Source organism: Leptosomus discolor, chromosome Z (genome assembly GCF_034619465.1).
Source record: "Leptosomus discolor isolate bLepDis1 chromosome Z, bLepDis1.hap2, whole genome shotgun sequence".
Lineage (NCBI taxonomy): Eukaryota > Metazoa > Chordata > Aves > Leptosomiformes > Leptosomidae > Leptosomus > Leptosomus discolor.
In genome coordinates, this window is record NC_141419.1 from 84,529,893 (window position 1) to 84,551,231 (window position 21,339).

The following is a 21,339-nucleotide window of genomic DNA, read 5'->3' on the forward strand; positions in this document are numbered from 1 at the left end:
CATTTGGGGGTGGCAGAGGGCAGCTGCCAGGCAATGCAGCAACTGCGCTTGAGGGTGGGCCCTGGGCAGTGCTGGAAGCCAGCAAAGCATGCCAGGGCCGGGGCTGACAGCTGCAGAGATCCTGAACAGCAAGCGCAGGACAGAAGTGGAACAGCTGTCACACAGCTGAATCTTTTAATCTATGTGAACTAAATTGGGAACTTCAGAATAGCTCAAGATGGGATTAGCTAAAAGACACTGGACTCCATCCCTTCTCAGTGAGAGATTCTCCACTGCATTTAAAAAGCCTCACCAAACAATCCAGCCTGAACCATACATCCTTGTGCATGTGCTCCCAAAAGCATCTTCAAATATCCAATTGCTCTGGAGGAAAATATGAAAATCTTTATTAAAATATTGTTATCCACTTACAGGGTGGTTTTATCTTTCTGAAGGACATACAAACACTCTTGAAAGCCTCACAACATCTCTGTGAGGTAGGTTTGTCTTATGTGACTTTCATAAATAAAAGATGGTGCTGTTTAAATAACCCAACGCTTATTTCAAGATGGTGACTTTGATTTCCCTGCTTAGGCACAAAATGTGTTGGTTGCTACCGTGTGTTTCCACCACATCTAAGAAGACAGAATGGTATAGAAAAGTAATGGAAACAATCAGATGTAACGGAAAACCAGCAGTGAATGGGTTAAAGTGCAGTTTTAACCTGAAAAATTACAGTAAAGAAAACAGCATCAGGGGCTTCTAAGGCTGTAGGATCTCAGTGGCCCCTGGTCAGATCCTGCCTAATTGAAAAGTGACAAAGGCTGTTTGAATGGTCAACTTTGCAAATGAATGTGTGACAAACCAAGGGGTCCTCCTGGCTTATGGGACTCTCACTGTTAACACCACTGACCCACCCTGGCTCAGCAGTTCCCACAAGAGGAGAAAGCAGAGGCAATGAGCAATCTTGCAGCTTCTGGCTGCCTTCAGGCTTATTGGGAAGGACATCACACAGATGTCACTACCCACAAAGACATGGCACAAAGGCCAAAAAGTGGTTTGGGCTGTAGAACAAGCAACTAGGCCAACGCAGAGACATGGAAGCCTCAGGTTCCTTCGTACCATGAACCTCAGAGCAGAAGTTGGAAGGAGCACAGGCAAGTGTGGAGTTTGATTCTGTCTGAAGCAGAAGATATTTCTTTGTTCACTGGGTTCCAGCCTGCTCCCATAGCATGCAGGGTCAGGACAGGTTTCTTTCAAAGGAGATGTCAGAAATATCTTCATACACTGTATTTCAGCATGGGTCTATTAAAGTAACGGTGACTTACATTCGCTTTCATTTCACTAATGTAGTTGCACAGAAACAAAAGCTTCCCTATAGAGCAGTGACATCAAGGGCTTCTTTGTGCCCTCTGAACAGTACATGGGGCAAGTAGCAGAAGGGAACAAAATCAATGTCTCAAGTTCTTTTCTCAGAGTCTCCAGGAACTATATCCTTCCCATGACAAAGTACATTGTGGCTATATTTCATGCAAATACTGCAATGTGTTTCCCATGGGCACATCTATTCATGCACAAGGAACTTGCTCTGAACCACTGAGACTCAGCATCAGAGTACATCAAAGCTTATTGCAAATGTTGTGCAGGGTCAGACCTGGGGGGGGTCTCACTTCCTTGAAGAATTCCCAGCTAGTGAGGATGTCTTGGAGGAAGCCATGCTTGTGTGACTCTTCTGGGAGCCTACTGGCTGGGAGGGTGGTTTCTTCTTGATCACTGGCGTTTTGTTCTTGCTTTTAAATACCTTATTAGGGTCCAGCTTGTTTATAAAGGAATCAGCTTCTTCAGAGAGGACAGCAGTGTTGATGGTTATGGGTTTATACATGTTAAACCATTGCTGAAAGGCAGAATTGTAGGGAAAGAAGAGGTTAAAATCAAATCACAATTAGACATTTCCACACTGAGACCTGATTTTAATCATACACCACTTATCATTTTGCAGGACTGTGCAGAGTGTCTTGTGATAAGGATACACAAGGCATAGCTACAGCTACAGCCTTGGAACTGCCCCACATTCCAGACAGGGAAGAGATGAACCAGACACAAACCTAACACTACCTTTCCTGCAGTGTAACTCCTATCAGGAGAAACTCCTGATTTAAACCACAAGAGGAAAAGTAAAGGGAGGGGATAAAACCAAACCACATTTATTTAAACTCCGAGAAGCAGAAAAGATTAAAAAAACCTTGGAATTTAAAAGTGCTTACAAATTGGACCCAAACTAGTTGAACTCCTCAAAATATAGCGTCCCTCCCTCTCTTCACACATACAGTAATGCAAGACTTTTAACTCTTTACACAAAGGATTTTGTGTTTGTGATTTTTACATCTAGAAGTGACGGTTTGGTTCCCAGATGCCACCACAATGCTATGCCCTGCAGTTCTCATCTCTTTCCTATCAGTTTTCCATTGACGGAAATAAAATTGTAGGGGTTATGGCACTACAAATTCCACTGAAACTATCAACAAAGTGTTGAACAAAATAAACAAAAGGTCAATACCAAAATGCAGATGGCAACCTATTAATGTACTGCTTAATGGAAAACAGTTTTAATATACCACCCTTGAAGACCTTTAAAAATTATAGTGGTTAACATACTAGGAGGATTTTAACTGACAGAGGCTGCAAATGATTAGGGAATACCTGAATGAGTTTACTAAGGTTTGTGAATATACTGAACATAAAATATTCTAGCAGGAAAGTTACAGAAAGGCAGAGCACAGGCATATGCTCGAGTACCACATACACAGCCTTGACTGATAAAGTAGAGCACAGTATAACTGAGAAGACACCAGAAATACAAAGAACCAAATTCTACAGCCATTGATAGATGGGAATTTGGCAGTGGTTTTTGTGAGTAGTTCTGATGTACGCACAGGGCTGAGGCAGCACCAAGGAATGCTGTGATGGTAAGGCAGCTGTTGTGTCTGGGTGAAGTGCAGGACACTCACCGAGACCCGCCAGGCCTTGTCAACATGCACAGATACTGCACAGCTTATGTCCTGTGTTTGGTAGTACCGTCAGATCCATTCCCCGACCTCTCACAGTGTGGAAGCAGGGTTAGGGCTGAAGGCCCAGTCAAACACAGAGGAATGTTATGAGCCTCTAATAGCAGGGTTCTGGCAGAGCAGAATAGGAATTTTAATAATAATAAGGGGCTGGAATGGTCAGGAGGGCGTACCTGGAACTCTCCTATAATTGCTTCTAGGACTGAGGGCATTTAAATGGTCCCTTTTTGGGGTCCCTTCATGACTGAGGACGATGCAAAGGAATTAATATTCTTGGCAAGGCTAAAGCTTATAGTCTTCCTCTGGGCTTCTGCCTAATGTGTACTTGGACTTTTCTCTCCACCCAGACAGCAGTAGGCTCTTGTTCACTGCTAGAGGAACCAGTAAACTGATTTAGACAAATCTTACATAGCTGTGGGGATGAACAGCTTTACGTCTCCTCACTTGCCAGCAGTCATGGAAGCAGACGTTTGCTCCGGAGTCAAGAAAGCAAATAAATAATTTGAGTTCCACCACATGCTATTAGAGGTCAAAGATGGAGCCCAACTCAAGCGAGAAAAAGTGGGGTTAACACAACGTTAGTGCATTCACTAACACAAACAAATGACTGTTAACATGCTATGGTGGAAAGACTCACGGCCCCTTCCACAGCTCAAAAGGGAGGCCCACTTGAGCCTACAGACTGTCAAAAGGTGGGAAGATTTTTTTCCAGTCTACGCTTATGCAAAATACTGAGGAGCTGAATCCTGCTGTCCTACCTTGGCCTGGGGGCTGACCCCATAGCTGGTGAAGGCATACTGCCACTGTGGGAGACCCAGGTGGGTAATGAGCAGGCGGTAGTAGGCTGTGAAGGTTTTGGTGAGGAAATGCCAATACAGAGCTCTGTCCAGGAACCATATCTCTGTGTCTGGTGAGACAACTAGAACAAAACAAACGCAAATGACACTGTTGCTTTGCAGTGATAAGATCAACCCCTGGCCATTGTCAGGTGGGAGACACAACATACTTAACAGAAAAGCTGCAGCTTCTAAACTGCAGCATCCCTGATTAACATAAATGATTATGTAAAGGCAATGTGGTTTAACGGTTAGAATATGGAGACTGAAAAGGACTTGGTTCTGCTCCCAGCCTTACTAAAAGTACTTATGCAATAGCCATTATACTCACTTTACCACTGTAAAACAGATGCAAAGTTATTCCTTCCCAACGTGGGACTGATACACTACATGGAACATGCTTGGACATCAGCAACTTCATAGTGTAAGTTCAAAGTACAATTATGGCAAACATTTATCTGCCCCACAATGTGAAAAGCAACTAACTCAATTATAAGTCATCTGTACTACTGAATAGAGTCCAGAGTCTGGAAGTCATGGGAGTGCACTGCCAACAAAAACACATTTTGCAAAATCTTTCCACAGCCATCAAATATTTCTCTGGTGGCGACATCCTTTGTAGCATAAAAAGAAGTGAGAGATTGAGATGCCGAACACTTCAATTAAACAAACTGCCTCCTGTGTTGACACCAACACATATAAAAAACACTCTGTCCCCTTGCCCAGGTTATCCACTGCCTGTACTGAACTCACTAACACTGGAAGGCAAGAGGACAAGTAAGAAGTTTCTGCCTTGCGAGCTGTAGTCACACCCAATGAAAGACGTAAGATAACAACCAAAGAGTTTTCACAACAACAGGTATATCACAATTGGACACCCCCACACTGAACATACGGGTATACGCATACACTTAGTGACCTGTGCACTCTGTCAGATGACAATACTTCACAAGTGACTCGGGTGTTTTGCTGATTGCTGACCGATAACAGTTTTCTGTCTATCTGTCAGGAGAAATAGCTCAGCTCACACCTTTCACTCTCCCGTGTGAAAGGAGGGTCAACCCTTCCTGCCAAGTTTTGACCTAGTTAACATCTGGAGTCTCTGCATCCATGCACAAGGTGAAAGAACCAGTCTAAGTCTGTCTCAGCCAGCTAAGGATCTTTTTTTACCATAGAATCATTAAGTTGGAATAGACCTCTGAGATGACCAAGTCCAACCGTTGACCTAATACCACCATGCCCACTAACCCATGTCCTGAAGTGCCACTTCTGCACCGTTTTTGAACACCTTGAGGGATGGTGGCTCCACCACTTCCCTGGGCAGCCTGTTCCAATGTTTGACTGCTCTTTCACTAAAGACATTTTTCCCTAATATCCAGTTAAACCTCCCTGGCACAACTTGAGGCCATTTCCTCATCTACCATCTACCCTTTGCTTCTAAGAAGAGTTACAGCCTTTCTCATCAAAATGTAAGGGAATTCTTCCAAGACGTGCAAGTAACCAGGGATAAGTTAGTAGCTGAGCTCTAGCTCTCTGTATTATTTCAACATGATTATCAGTAGGTCATATGCGAATGATTTCCTGCTTCTATGCATGCAGAAATCACAACTCAGACTCCAACATTAAAAGAAGGGAAAATGTTAGCTCTAGTTAAGTCTCTGTAAGGTTTAGTCCCTAACTTCAGTGGAGACAGGACATCCCAGTAAATGTTCATCTACAAACAAGAAAATCAGAAATGTAAGATGATTCTACACGTGTGGCCTCCACACACAATCCGCAACAAGAGATGGCTAACTTTGCTCTTTTCAGTCTTACCTGGTTTAGCATGCTTATAAACAAGACAAACTTTCCCATTCCCATTGCATGAGTCTAATTCAAAGATAAGACTACGAGAATCAAAGTGCGGCTTCTCTGGTTTGTCTCCATTGCCTGGAAACAGAAAAAAAAACATTTCATGAAACATCTTTGGAAAACTGACTGTGACTCAGCTGCAAAGAGTCAATCTATTTGATACTTATTAATAAATCAGCTGAGGAAGAACTAAACTATAAATAGACTTCTCAGAAAGGATAAAAAAAAGTGAGAAAAATTTTAATCTCCAGAAAGAAAGCAAAGCACAGAGTCAAAATCAGATGGCTGAAAAGATGTCATGCTGCCCTCTAGTCCTTCCCTGGCATAAAGCAAGATCAGCTTTACAGATGTCACTCCTGAGAGGTGTTCCTCTAATCTCTTCTTAAAGTTCTCCAGTGTTGGCGATGCCAGAGTCTCCAGGCTGTCAATCCAGATCCATCATTATCAGTTAGAAGTTTTTCTCATGTGGATCCTGAATCTTTCTTGCTGCAATTGAAGCCCATTACTTCTGTTCTACCCACCATCCCTTTTCTGCCCTACTTCCTTTTTTTCTAAGGACAGGGAGAACAGGTTATTCTTTTTCTCTGGACAGAAGACTTTGATGAACCTGGAGATGTATACATTTCTTCACATATTCCAGTGTGACATCAGCGTCCTTCTTAACACCCACACTGTCTGACTCATATTCAACTTGTGACCCACAGCCACCACAGAGCATTTCTACAGGACCATTTTGAGATTGTGTAGCTGCAAGTTCTTGCAGAATATAATTTTGAATCCTAAAGCTGCTGGGGAAGAAGCGGGACATAAAAGCTGTACTCCTCAGAAGAATTCTCCATGAAAGCCAGGAAGAGAACTCCTGGGGGGATGTAACTTTTTCTCAGTGTACCTTATAAGTGCATCACTGGAGGTTTGAGTGGCTAAATGGAAGCAGAATTTGGCCCATTTCATTACAATGACTAGAAGATCAGGGCTGCAGCCAAGCTGAAACGTGCAAAAAGAAACTTTCAGCCACATTTAGAAGCTATGAGAGCTATAGAGATTCAGAGATAAGACTGAAATCAAATAGCAATTTTTTAAGGAGTCAGTATGACATCTGGCTCCATTCTTATCTTAATTCTTCCAGTCTTGTTAGACTTTTAAGAGCTCTGAGAAAAGGAGTGGGCTTTTTTTTTTTCTTCTTTTTCTCTCCAAACGGCAGGATGCCCAGCCTTTTCAGGCAGTCTGCAAACGCACATTTTCCAGTGCCACCTCACACTTACACGTATTTACTAGAGTGACTTTTCCAATTCCAAAGAGCATTTCCAGCTGTCTTTTCACTACCAAGACAAAAACTGTTATCTTTTGTTCATGTAACACCATAAGCACACAAAGACTTTAGAAGCTGAATCACTGCAGGGAAAAGGCAGAACCGGATGGCTGCCAGGCTTTTAAAGGAGCATGCAAATAATACTAGTGACGGGCAGCATTAACAATCCACATGAGATTTACAGCATACAGATCTACCTGTCAAGGCTGTAGGGGACTAATGGGACATATAGTAGATCCAGCCCAGGAGACAAAGAAAACCCCATCTACTTGGAGAGACCTTTTCTGTTTCTATATCCATGTGCTATATCCTAACATTACTCTAACAGAGCAAGAGGGATGAGACAGAACACATTTTCTAGCTGTCAACAGGACCTTACCTTCCTCGTCTGTGTCATCTTCCAGGTCAGCGAGGGTTGGTGCATTAGGCAGAGTGTACATAGAGGAACCCCCAAGCCGACATAGCTTCGAGACACTATTAATCACCATAGAGCCCAGGGGCATTAGGGTATCTGCAATTAATCATATCCAGTGTCAGAAAAGCACCTGAGGTATTTTCCTTTATACATCAACTCAATCTCTTCTAAAACACAGAGGGGAAGAAGAGATGGGTATACCCAGCAGGCCTGGACACTTAACCAAGTAAGGCTCCACAGGAGCAAAATTAGGCTTTTTCAAACACAATCACATTTACAGGTGATGCAACATCATCTCAGATCTGTGCAGGCATAAGAACTACACTGCTGGCTAAGTCTGTGCTGCAGCTGTTAGCTCAGTCCTGTGAAACCGGCTATTAAAAATCGTGGCTAGCTACAGCCACGTCTTTCCCCTGCTGTTGTCCTTCCTACCAGAAACCACCCCACCCATTCACAGCCTACTGGGCAGCTCATCCTCTTCCACCCCATGTACCTGCTCAGGGTGCCTCCTCTTGGTTCCCACTCCAACACAGGATTTTATCAGCCTGTCAACATGTGGGTGTTCCTGAATGAATGCTTGAGGACTTGTCACTTGTCTCTTCTTCTGAGGACTAGTACTGTTACCAGCCACCAAGTCAACAAGCACCCTGTTCAGCCACGTTCCAGTGTGAAGGGCCTCAGAAGGCACTACTGGATGCTTGCTCAAACAAGACAGTTACATGGGCTGCCTTGGTTTCTGTGCACTTGTGTGCGCTGAAAACAAGACTCTTCAGAGGTCACAACACACTAAATGCCACCTGAAACATGATGGGACTCAGTGCAGGTGCTAGAAACCTCATGTCAACTGTCTCTGAAATGAAATTCCACTTCCTGCGGAAAACCCTTTATTTGACACCCACCTCCACAGGTGAGCAGTGTCCACAGCCCTATTTGACAATCTCCCTTGAAGGCAACAAGAGCCAGGATAATAATTGCGGGGCTCCAGTGCAGAGTGAATGAACCACCCGATTCTTGCCGAACGAGGATGGACAATAAAGCTTGGTCCTATTCTCACTTCCACCACTGACTCCAGAAAAAACTCCAGCGAATGGACTTTAGCTGGTGGAAAGCAGAATCAGGCTCTGGCATATACATATACTTTTTAATGAAAAGGAGGTATTATCAGAGGGTCACTCTTCCTACTGCTTTATGATAGGATAATGTGCTAAAACTGCTTCTCCATGAACAACAGAGGGAGTCTAGGTATGTGATTTAAACTACATACCTAAATCTGAGTGTCAACAGATGGACAGTATATTACAGGATGGTATTTATGTCACGAAAAATTGTTTGGTTTCTAGTCAGTGGTCAGCATACATGTTTCTTCTGTGGAAGTCTAGCATATGCAAGCAATAGGCTTTGTCCTGTTGCATCAGGAAGGGACCTCTGACGTGTAGTCATATTTTTTTGCCTCACCGGGACATCTGTACAATAGTCTACAATCCCATGCAGAACGGCACTCGCTTATTAATTCAGAAGTCGGTTTTCTGTAGTCACTGATCAAGCTGCCTAGCAGAAACAAACTACTGCATTTTTTTGCAAGTTAAGGAATGGTGATTTTAATTCAAAATGACTTGGTGCTTATGCTTTTGCTCAGACTAATGCAGGATGCTGACAGATATGTACTGACCGTGCAGAAAGTAAGGTTGAAATTAAAGAGATTCTGCAAAGGAAAGATTGGCTGCAATGAAATGAGGATATCAGTGGAGAGCAACACACAGCAACTCACCATCAGTCTTCACACTCCAGGTCATCTGGAAGCCATCAGTCATCAGATAGAAGTTCTTTAAATCCTCTGGCAATATGCAGGAGTTTTTCTGCAGATCACAGTCAAAAGTGTTATGGGAAAATGCAAAATGCGCCTCAAATGTTTTGCTCAACTTCAAGATGACTCAAATCAGCCCAAATATCATCCTAATACCTTGAGAGAAAACTGCATATTTCTTGGGTCTGTGCTACTGTATCAACAAAGATCACTTGGGAAAGTTTCACAATGAGCAGTCAGTCATCACAAGATTATTACAGGATTGTTCCCCTACTGAGATGACGCATCACCCTTTGTCACTAACAGCCACTCCACGATGACATACATAAGAACAATCAGCTTTTTCATATATACAGCTTACAAGACTAGAGTTTTGCTTTAAGTTAAATCAGACTAAACCTACCTGTTCTGCTAAAGCATGTATAATATTAGCACAAGGACTCTCCTCTTCTGTGGGATTTCAGTTGCAAGTAAGTGAGAGAGGCATAGACTCAATAGTTGTACATAATCAAGCACATTTGACATTTCACTTAACAAACAGTATGTGTGCAAATACACAGAGTCAGTCTCACAAACCTGCTGGTCTGGCTTCATCTCACCAACCTTCAGTGCTTGGCTGGGGCTCCTTCGTCAACAGTGAAAGAAGCAACTCCAGTGAGATGGTGAGAGTGCTTCTAAGAACCAGAACCCTTCTCCTATACCTATATTGGTTGTGGAAGGAGACTTTCTTAGACTCTTCAGCTAAGTAATAAATATGAGGAAGGAAGGACAAAAGTTTAATCCTCAGAACAACAAGAAGCCCAAACAACTATAGGCAATTGCAGGCACTGCTCCTGGTGACAGGACTGGCTGCAGACCACTGACCCTCTGTTCCTGTTGATGTGTCAAGGACACAAAATAAAACAGTACAGAAGCCTGTCAGTTTTAGGAAGACAAGCAACACACATGACTAAAGGAGTTATCTGCTGTTTTGTTTGTAATTGCTTTAGAGAAAAAACAGATCGAGAAAGACTGAAGAGAGTTCACATTTGAAGTATCATCAAACTTAAGACTCCAAAGGAGTCAGACCCCAAAACTCAGGATGATCTCTGATGATGTAGGTTCCTCAACTCCACAGGCTGCACGACCCTCCTTGTGAAAAAGTTTTCCTACTTGCAGTCTGAACCTCCAAGTGTCAAATTGTGGTCACTCTCCCTTTTCAGTCTCAAGTGCTTTTAAATCTGCTCAGGAACAAAGACAGAAATAAGCCACTTGAGGGCCAAGCTTTGTCATTAAATCAGGAGGATAGACAATGCCTTCTTTAAAAGATTGATCTGAGACCTGTTTATAATCACAGGACTTCCTGAGCTACACCTGACAGGGAAAATAGACAAATAATGTGAGATTTGCAACATAGTATGTCTGATACTTCAAGTACTTTTGTGACAGGATTTTCAGCCTTTTCTAAAAAAAGTTGAATTTCTTTCATTTGGCCAGTTTTAAAGACATGCTGTTGCACATGGCCTGCTCTTTGTGCAATGAGTTTGACACTCAAAGCAAGAAAACATAGAATCACAATCTTTGAGAACATTTATAGGTCAGTAATGCTGTCCCTCATATAGGCTTACCCTGCCACAGATCAAGATGTTATTCAGGTACGTATTCACAGCCTGGCCTGAGAGGCCTAGGTGGGTTTTGGAGCAGTGACAGAATTGCATTGGAGAAAGCAGGAGTCAGATGTTAATAGCTTTCCAATATTGTACCTCTGCTGGGACTACTTCCCTACAGCTACTAGAAAATGTAACATTCCAAGTCTAATAAAATAAAGAAAGAATACTCTGGTAATCACTAGCTAAGGAAAAGAAACATGCACATGCAGTTCATGTAGCTCTGCTTCACTTGGGGCACGAATTTGTAACATCTCAAGAGATGCTGATGGGATTCTTCCCCATGTCCGCAACTTGTGCATATCCAGTTATTTGCCCTGATGTTGCCCCAATGCATCTATCCAGCAGGGGCTACCTGTCAGCTGTACATCCAGCTGCAATGCTGGCCTCTGGTCATCACTGACTGGCACAAGCAAGGGAAGGCGCTGGCCTCCTCCTCTCCACATCCCCTCCTTCCCCTAGGACCAGGGCAGCCCTTCTGCCTGTTAAAGCCTGATTCACAGTCACTTTCTTTGAGTGTTACAGTCCCTGTCTCCTAAACTGTGGTATATACGCTGTGCAGGACCCTCTAAGCCACCCAGAACGTTCAATCCCATGTGTTAAATTACTTTCTAAGCATATCCATTTATGTCGACAGACTGCTACCGACGAGTCCCAGATATTAATGGCTTTGCAGCTTGCAATAGGGCAGGTCACTTCACTTGCTGTGCCAGCAGCCTGGTCGCTAGCACAGTGCTTTCCTACCCCAGGTAGGGAAAATCTTCAGAGGCAACAGGTATTAAAGCAGAGAGTCTGATACTGTAGAAACTTTGTTTTGAGAAGAACTCATTGTCCTTTGATAAAAGCCTGCTGATGGTTGAGGCCCTGGTGGTAAGTTTCAGGAGATTACTAAGCCACATGGACATATCTGAAGTTCTTCAAATGCCTTTAACAAACACACCTCCTTCTGTGGGTTCTTCTCAGTCCTAAATATTTATAATTTCATGCTGTAGCTGTAAGCACAGTGACTAGGTTTAAAACTATGAAGAAAGAAAACATGACAGACTTGCTACAAAGCCTCAGAAGAGTACAAGTGTTTACACAGCACTTTCAGTCCATTTCATACCCCCCAATTTTAACTAATCTACTCCAGCAGTAAAAATATGTATGTAAACAGTTCTCTTCAGTGGGTGTTCTCCTCTAAGCAGGAGAACCACAGCAGATCTGGGGTCTATAGGAAAAGACTTCTATATAGAAAGCTTCACTAATACCCATCTCTCCCATCTGACAGGAAGGATTGATTGATCTGTTGTATCATGTTCAGCCACATGATCCTATGACATCAAAACAGTGGTCTTCTGACAGCAGAGTCAGAGAAACAAGCCACTAGTATACATTAAAAATGGCTTCCCAAGCTCTGTACTCCTGCTCAACTGGTAGTTTCCAGGGTTGTGATCTCCAGCCCCATAAAATATGATATTCCTAATAACATGCCAGAAGTGCCTTAACCACAGCCCTGGCAAGCAGCTGTTTTCACTCTAGTCATCTGGTTACACTCATCAGCTCATAAAACAAAATATCCCAAGTGCCCCATATGGTGTGTAAGGTCTGGTTTTTTTTGTTTATTGTCCATAATAGCCCCAAATAGTCTCCCAAGAGAGCACAGTCCATTGAGGATAGAGAAAAATATTAAAACCAGGGTACTTCTCCTGCCAAGACCTGATCATCACTGAATCTGGAGCTAAAACACTGACATATGGCAATTCACTTAAAGCACTGTTGAAACAACACCTCCCGAGCAAATATCCTAAAGAAATGGGCAGCAATCAAAACACATAGCTCTAGAGAGACTTCTCTAAAAAATTGTCAGAGTTTTACCCAACTTCTGGGGAGAGAAGGAAGGGATTTATGTCACTTCTCAGGGCTTCCAAGTACTAGCAGCCACCTTTCTCTCTCCCTCACATCATGCTGTTTCATGACTGGTCTGCCCCAGCTGCCAGTGAATGCAGATATTAATTTATGTAACACAGTGAGATGTTCTTGTTGCAGCTTTTATAAATCTGATCTAGCAGAGCTCCCAGGAGATCACCTTGCTTGGATTTCCTGCCCTGAAAGGCACGGGGCTGGGGCAGACCTGATCCCCTGCTGCCGAGAACAGGATTTGGCAATTGTCTTGAGGCTGCTGCTGTGTAGCCATTCTTTTAATCAGAGTATTATAAGGCCCCACAGGAGGGTAACAGTGTGTCAGAAACACTGCCTACCTCCCAAAAGTCCTCCACAGCCTTTTCCCCATGATGCATCTTGAAGAATTATACCTTTCATCATGCTCTGGTTCTGCAGGATCCACTTACCCACCTCTCCCATAGTCAGGGCCACAAGGCATGTTCAAGATGGGCAGCCCCTGTGCTCCTGGGGACCAGAGATAGCAGGCTCGCCTAACGCTGAGGGAGGACATTACAAGTAGGACGGCAAGAAGGACCCTTGTGGATGCACATGCCTACACACACACTTCGAGTCCAAAAAAGACATTGTAGAAGCCATGAGGAAGACTTCTAGAATAGCCAGGAACCACCGCCACAGTTCCCACTGAGATTTACATGCAAAGAGAGTTTCTAAATTGTCTGGCAGCCTAAGACAGTCCACAGTGGGAAAGCACCAGACTGCTTGAAGGCTTTCTAATGGTTTTATTACAGAAAAATAAATCTTTGTAGACAAAGTGCATAAGAAGAAACAACATATTTCCCATGTAGAGTTGTAGAATATCAAAGCTCCAGCAGCATGATGGGCAGGGACCACTTACAGCCAGCCAGGAGCAGTTCAGACACTGCTAACAAGCCAATTAGAGGAACAGGCGAAATGACTCCCTTGATTTTGCTTAGCCTGCTGTGGTGCTGAGTTCTAGGACCTCCAGTTCCTCCTAACAGAATGCAGTTTTCTATTGTCTGAAAACCAAACCAATGATGCAAACAATTGATGAAACAATTATTTCTCTTCAGGTTGAGGCAAAAAGAAAAAGCGGTTGAGACATGGTCGCAGCAGATACTAGAGTGCCTCCTAGCAATACTATAGCATAACAGCTTCTTTTAAAAACTGCATGTGGAGGGGAGCAGGGCAGTTGCCAGCCTAATTTTAGGACTGGGAATGGGTTCATATGGTGATATAGAGTTATTAGCACTGGAGTTCCAGTGGTAACTCTACTCCCCTTTCTATTGTTTGTCCCACTTTCTTGGGGAAAAGACAACATCTCAGTAGGTCTAAACATACGGAAAGGTGAAAAACCGATCTGTTTTTATTAAAATATTTTGAACTGCTTGAAAGTTTTGGGGAAGCAATGCTACCCATGTAAACACTTGAAATCATATACCTTAAATATTTTTTGAGTGTGCTGATTTCTAATAAAATATTCAGCATTGATTTCAGGTTTGATTTCCTGAAGTATAAGACTTAACTGCTCTTTCTCCCTTTAGAGTAAGCTCTGGAAAAAAAAAAAAAAATCTCTTCTGCTCTCCCACTGTCTTACTGCACTGCCTGCTTTCATGAAGCTCGCCTTCCCCTGCAAAGCCTCACAGCAGCTAATGAGCATTCAATGAGTTGTTCTAAGATTTTAAAATTTCCATCGTAGTATTCAGTTAAATACTGGCCCAAACTGGGCACAGCCCAATTTAACAAATATTCACAATTAAAAAAAAGATATTTTCTTTTAAGAGTTTCTTCATACTGTAGATTTGATCTCAGCAGAAATACCTTTCCATTGCAAAACTGAAATAGGACTGTAAAAATTGATTTAAAAAAATGTAAAAAAATACAGAGCTTTTATTCAATGAGTCTCAATGGAAAGAGAGGTTTTGTTGGGAAAAAGAATGTAATTTTGGGAATAGTTTGACCAGTTTTCCCTATATTAGACAAAAAGCCCTGCAAATACTTTCATAACCAAAGATGTACAGGGGAGGTAAACATACAGACTGTGACAAGACCTTGTTAAAATTGGAACTATGGAGAAATGTGCGGAACTATTGCCACCTAGTGGCTACGAAAAAAAAAAAGATAAAAGTGACCATAGAATACAGATAAACTCGTTTCATTTTGTTTTCATATCTTTGGAAGAAGTGCTTTGGGTAGAGCACTTCAAGTTTTGGCTTCACAAGAATCGCTCAATTTTGAAACAAACCAAATTTAGTTGGGAGGAGTAGCAGCACCTGAAAATGAGAGCAATGCTGTGTTCAGGAGAAGCAGTCCTCTCCACTCAACAGAAAAACGAGCAAATGTCACTCTGGTGCTCCCAGGCCTGAGCCGGCTCACAGTCAGGATGCCTCTGACTTTCCAGCCCAGTTAACCCGACACCTGAACAACAGCTACAGAAGATCAGGAATCAGTTCACACAAACCTGAAAAACTGGATTTTTCTGCCCGACCACAGTTGCTGGCTACTGTACAAGTTTCAATAAATAACACAGGTTTACATCACGTACATTCTGACCTGGATTTATAAATTCTTGATGAATATCACTAATTGGGATAGGGCGTTACCAAAACTACTGCAAGATTTTTCCCTACTGTTTAGGAAAAACTGTAAATGGCAAGGTGTCATCAACGGGGAAGTTATTTTATGCAGTGGTAACAAGTGCAGTCTCTGGGAGCACGGGCAGCATAGCCAGGGTTGGAGCAGAGTGAGGATGATTCACTCAACTCCATCCTCCGCCACGGCCCTTTCCAAAGGTCAGTCAGCTTCTACTGTCCCTTCCCTACAAAGGAGTGATACCTAGAAAGCAGTTATTCCCCCATGGTCACAGGATTGATACACAAGCTTATAATCAAAAAAGTGACCAAAAATGCCATCTCTGCCCACCAGAGTCACAGGACAGTATTCAGGAGCCCTCTGGTCACACAGTCTGATGCAGTGAGGTCAGCTAATGCGAAGGTAGCACATGCGCTGCATTGCCTTCTGTAACAGGCAACGGGACACACCTTGGCCAAAAGACTGGGTTGGTTAGCCAAAGCGGAGGTGGAAGGAAGGGGTGTATGAGAAATGGAAGTGAGTAGCTGAGACTGAAAAGAGAAATAGATAACTGGAATGAACTGGGTGCTCAGTGGTATTTTCCAGCTTGAGGCCTCTACCTTTAATGGCCGTGAATAACAAAGAGCTTCTACATTCTGTTTGAAAGGGACTTGGAAAATGGGTTCAGATCTGAATCAGAACAATGATTGTTCTCCACTGAGTCCCCACTGTTGCTGCCTACTATAGTTATCTGATTTCTTTTTAGAGTTATCATTCTAAATAAACCCACACTGACAAAATTTCTCTAACAGATCACATGCACACAATAGCCTAAAAGCCAGAATAATACCTCATTGAAGAAAGACCAAACATCTGTTTAGGCTCCACTGTGCACTGAACTCGGTAACAGGCTCTCTCACAAAGACAAGGCAGCCATTGCATCTGACATTCTCTGTGGGCTGCTGGACATTCAGACTGACCTCATTGCAGTACTATCATGAAAATACTCACTTGCTCCCATGAAATGATTGTGTGGCGCTCAGCTGGCTCCTTTTCCACAAACGTCACCTCAGCAACTCCTGGAGAAGTCTCTAAAAGGAAAAGAGGAGCATGTCTGCAGCTGGCATGGATGACACCAACACTGTGAGCCAGATAATTTTCCAAGTTAACCTGACTGACAGCTGGGGAAAAGGCATTAATGACTGCAAGCACTGTGCTGATGACTGAGCAGTCACATTCTTTTGTCTGTAACTGTACTCAGCATGTCTTGGCATAAGGATGCCTAGTGCTGCACAAGATGCCATCCTTTGACGGTTTTTATAGAGAGATAGACATATATATATATATATATACGTACAAACACATATATACTCACATTTTGTATTCAAAGTGTGATCGTTTGCAGAGGATTCATGGAAAAATCAAGGATGCAATCCTGGGCAAACTCTAAAAGAGAGCTGAATCTTTGGGATACTCTCAGCCTGACACAAGATGTTTGCAGTGTTGCTGTTAATTGCTAACAACTGTATTCCAGAGACAGGCACACTTCAGCTCTGGATTCAGTGGGTTTGAACAGATGCAGAAGCTGATCCTGCTGAAGGCATCTGCATGAGCAAACATCAGTTCTCTGGAATTCCAGCTGGACACGTGGAAATTTGTTATGAGCACTGAGCTCATAATTTACAAAAATGATCTGAATATTTTATGAGAAAGAACGCTATATAAATGCAAGATACTAATCTCAACGGTGTTATTCTTGCAGGTGTGAGGTGGCAGAACAGCATCCCTTGCACTTACTATTTTATAATGCTTTATTTCATCTACAGCCAACTGAAACAGTTTGCACTGACTTCATTCACTTTGGATCAGGTCCAGAAAGACTACTAACTTGTTGTGGGAACTGCAAGCCCAGCACACAGGGCCGTGGAATAGAAGTGATCACTATGCAAGGCTTTCAAGACTGGCTCTTCTGTGAAAGTATTGGCTCCCAAACCAGTCACACGTATTATAATTGCTTTCTGGTGAAACATACATAGTGAACTAGACAGAAAAGGCAGGCACTAGAGAGCTTTGGTTTGTTTTTTATCTCCAGCGCTGGGCTTTCATTTCCAGCAGTAGCGTTGTCCTTGTCTGTTCTGCTGGTGGAAGAGCAGCACTCATTTTCAGGAAGTCTAAACTTCACTGTAATTAGGAGTATTGACTGGTACATTATCAGATAATTTAAAAGACAAAACGTAACACCAGAAACCCAAACTGAAGACGGAAAAAAAAAAAAAAAAAAAAAAGAAATCATAGTAGGTCACCTAGGTAATCTGACTGGCCAAGGGGGAACCCCAACACACAGAAAACTTTGATGTTTCACCAAGTTTCACTTCTTACAGGTGGCTGCAAGGTGAGGGGATCTGTCTCTTGCTTAAATGTAAGCTGCCCATAGGTATTCTGCTTCTAAAGAAGCGTCTGGAATCAATGATGTAACTGGTCTTTTCCATCTAAGCTATGTAAGCCTTATGACAAGTAAGAGATTATAATAACAAAGTAATTGTTATTTCTGTGATCAAAGAAAACAGCAGGGATGTTTAATTCATCATGCACAATGGCTTGGCTGGGATGACGGAAGATTAACTATCATATCAGTCAAAGAAGATGTCTAGGAATGAGAGAACTGCAACTTCTAAAGATGTCTGAACCAAATCCAAGATCAAAAGAAAGGGAAATCCCATCTTAAAAGCTGGAATGTTATATTAAAACTGTTCTACGGGTAAACTGAAGACCACGTTTAACAAATGTGGGTAGGTATGGATGGGAGTGCCATTAAACATTAATGAGGAAAAGTAGTCTGCCATGGGTTGCTTTTTCTTCCAGATGGAAGAAATAAAGAAGCCACCTAAGTTAGACAAAAGATGCAGTATAAAGCTTCAGGTGACTCCTCCCTACTAACTATTCTGAATCAAGATCACAGTAAACTCTGTCCTATTTTTAGGACATTTTATCTGGAAGCTTCAAAAATGCTTTGCAGTATTAATCTGAAAGAGTTGATGCAATGGTGTGACACAAAGCTGAAGCAGGAAACCACAGCATTATCAATCCTTATGGTACTGCTAATACTGCCCATAAGTTGGATAAACTTTCAGCATCTTTTTAAAATGTCTGAATAGTTACATTCATATCCAACAAAGACTGTAAATAGCAAAGTATGGTCCTGCTCTGGGCAGTCCAGAACAGCTCACACCTCCCATTCAGATTTAGTTGTGAGCAATCAACTCTTCTGGCATTAGCTACTAGTCATAGAACTTCAGCAAAAGTAATCATATTGACAATGGGAAAGATGCCTCTCTTTTTCCTCAAATAATAACCTCCATAATGCTTCTGAGAATGTCCCACCTTGTAGAGACTTCCATACAGGCTACGAGTTAAAAAAACAAAAACCAAAACCAACCCTGTCCTCACTCATATATAGAAGTTGCTTAAAGGAGAGTTTGAAATGGTGCCATGAACATTTGTTCAAAAAGGAACTGGAAAACTAGGGCTCAAGCTCCGATATACTGTACGTGCAAAATTTTCCTGCTTGAAATGAGTATGTTGAGTTTCATTACATGATCATTTCTATCTCCTGAAAAAAACGTTTCACAAACTCAGAGTTAAAAGCCTATTACTGCTTTTATGTTATGCTAGGCAGAAAAGTTTCTACTGGCTTCATAAGACTTCCCAGAAGGAGATCTAAAATAAGGTAGTTTCTAGTGCTGCAAACTACCAAGTGAGGCATCTTTCTGAATGATACACTCTTTGTTATTTGAAAGAAATAAACACTAAACAGATTGGTAATGTTTCTCAATTAGTTCAGCAATTCTAATTAATATGGTGGCACAATTTACATGCTTTGGACTACCTCACTGGGAAAAAACGCACAGAACTCCCAGAAGGAGTGGAGAGACAGAGAAAAGAATGAGACCAAAACATCACTGCAATGGATTAGGGTGTGCATTGCACAATACAAGTTGTCAGAGATACAGACAGAAGAACAAAAAACCCAAACCAGTAAACACCTTCCATGTGAAAGGGATACTACAAGACTTTCAGAGCAAAACCCACATTGTTAGGTCTTGCTGGTGTAAATAACACACCTACCCAAAACAGTTCATATGGCAACATTACTTTCGGACGTAGTCAACATCATGCAGATCTCATCATCTGAGTCTGAGTGGTGAAAATGTGGGCAGGGCTAGTAATTTTTTAAAAAGAGCTACTTCAAAGAAGCATTTGTCATGATTGTTGATCATCACCAGTTTCACCTTTTTAATGTTCGCAGAGAGTAGAATGATTATGGTATCCCGACCTCACAACTGGAAAACAAAGAAGCCAAACAAACGCCCCCCCTAAGAAGTCCAGTAATAAGTCAGCAAGAGAACGCTGAACAGAGATTGAGGATAAAATCCTGTGCTCACTGAAGCCCACAGCAAGAACCTTGCCCTGATCTTTTAATCTCATCTGTCTGAGCAGCTGTCTAAAACCATGCAATTAGCAATACACTGAGGTTACCAGATGAAATGCACTGTCCTGCAGTACAGCGGCTGGGTGAGGTAATTACAGTGGTAACTTCTGGTTTTAAAATTTATAGGAAGAAGCTCTGGAATTGCAATTTGTAATGGTGTCATACGCAAGGCTTGGGTTAGATGTATTGCTTTCCAGCCATACAAATACGACAGTTCTGTGCCCCAAGCTGCTGACAGATGAAAAGCCTGATGTTAAAGTCCTTCACACATTCAAATACTTTCACCAACTCTTGTGATTCTACTGCCACGAGTAAAGTTTTGTCTGAGAAGCCTTACTTTCAGATGCTGAATGCCTTGCACTTCTGCTGAACTTTAAAGAGGACTACAGAGATGCCAGAAAGCTCAAGATCTGAGCAAAAGCCAGAGACGGCAAGCAGGGCATGTTGTGGTAAAAGTCCTATGCTATGGGAATAAACTGCAGGGTGACTATTTATGGGGAGCTGATCCTGAGCAGATTCACAGATGAGTCTTCTGCCAGAACACTGCACCACACTGAACTCCTTCCACTGGGCATGCTGTGTGCTAACCTGGCATTACAACAGAGGGTAAGAATTGTGCATGATTTTGAATAAAACACCACCTTCTCTTTCTTTGATTTTTTTTGGAAACTGTAGGGCTCTCTTCAGCTGAGAGATTCAGGATTTCTGCCGTGGACTCAGACGCTAGAAACGTTTTTCTTTCCGTGTGTGTGCAGAAGCAGCGCTGCGCTGCGGTTTCCGAGGAGGGACTTTGACAACCGTGTGACCACGGTTCAACCCGCAGCGCCGCGGGCGCCCAGACCTCTCACCCCGGGGCTGCCCGGCGGCTCTCGGCTGCAGGGCCGGCTCGGGCAGCCACGGCCGGGCCCTGCCCTGCCCTGCCCGGCCCGGCCCCACCGCTGCTGCAAGCGCCTCGGGGCGGGGACCTCCGGGCCACGGTAGGGGCCGGGGCCTACAGGGCCGCCCCTGGACCCCCTCCCTGAGCGCCGAGAGAGGCGCCCCTTCCCCACCCCGGGCGGTTTCCACGACAACAGCGTGACACCCTGCCCTCCCCACCACCCAAGGGGCCGTCACACACCGCCACTCACCCAGTATCCGTATGACCCCCAGCGTGAGCTTGTCCAGGTAGGGCTTGATGCTGGCGGAGGGCTTCTCCTCCATCCTCCGCAGGCCCCCGCCCGGCTCCCCTCACTGCCAACGCCCCAGTACGCAGGCGAGACCGATGGGGGCGTGTGCGTTTGTGAAGGGGTAGGGAAGGGGAAGCCGTAGACCCCTTTTGTCCTTCCTCCCACCCAGTAGCCGCGGCTGCGCCGCGAGGGGCGCCGGGAGTGGTAGTTCGACGGTCAGCTATGGCGGGAGGGAAGCGTGGGGCGGCCTGATGGGAGTGGTAGTTCCGCGGGAGAGCCGTCCCCCCGTTGGCTTGCGCTCACAGA

The 21,339-nt window shown here is 43.4% G+C and overlaps 1 protein-coding gene across 3 annotated transcripts; it reads right to left on the minus strand.

Annotated features, from left to right (window-relative positions):
- Positions 1-364: 364 nt before the first annotated feature.
- Positions 365-21,067, minus strand: TPGS2 (tubulin polyglutamylase complex subunit 2). Of its 3 annotated transcripts, none has more exons than XM_086479434.1 (7): positions 20,995-21,067; positions 16,390-16,469; positions 9,226-9,311; positions 7,420-7,448; positions 5,696-5,809; positions 3,803-3,963; positions 365-1,873 (listed from the first exon to the last, which is right to left on the minus strand). In XM_086479434.1, exons 1-7 carry the CDS (start codon positions 21,065-21,067, stop codon positions 1,646-1,648), a joined length of 771 nt encoding a protein of 256 aa, XP_086335560.1. In that variant the 3' UTR covers positions 365-1,645. The 3 variants fall into 3 exon arrangements, with proteins under 3 accessions (XP_086335560.1, XP_086335559.1, XP_086335561.1); XM_086479433.1 differs by having other exon boundaries at positions 7,420-7,551; positions 9,224-9,311; XM_086479435.1 differs by lacking the exon at positions 7,420-7,448 and having other exon boundaries at positions 9,224-9,311.
- Positions 21,068-21,339: the final 272 nt, after the last annotated feature.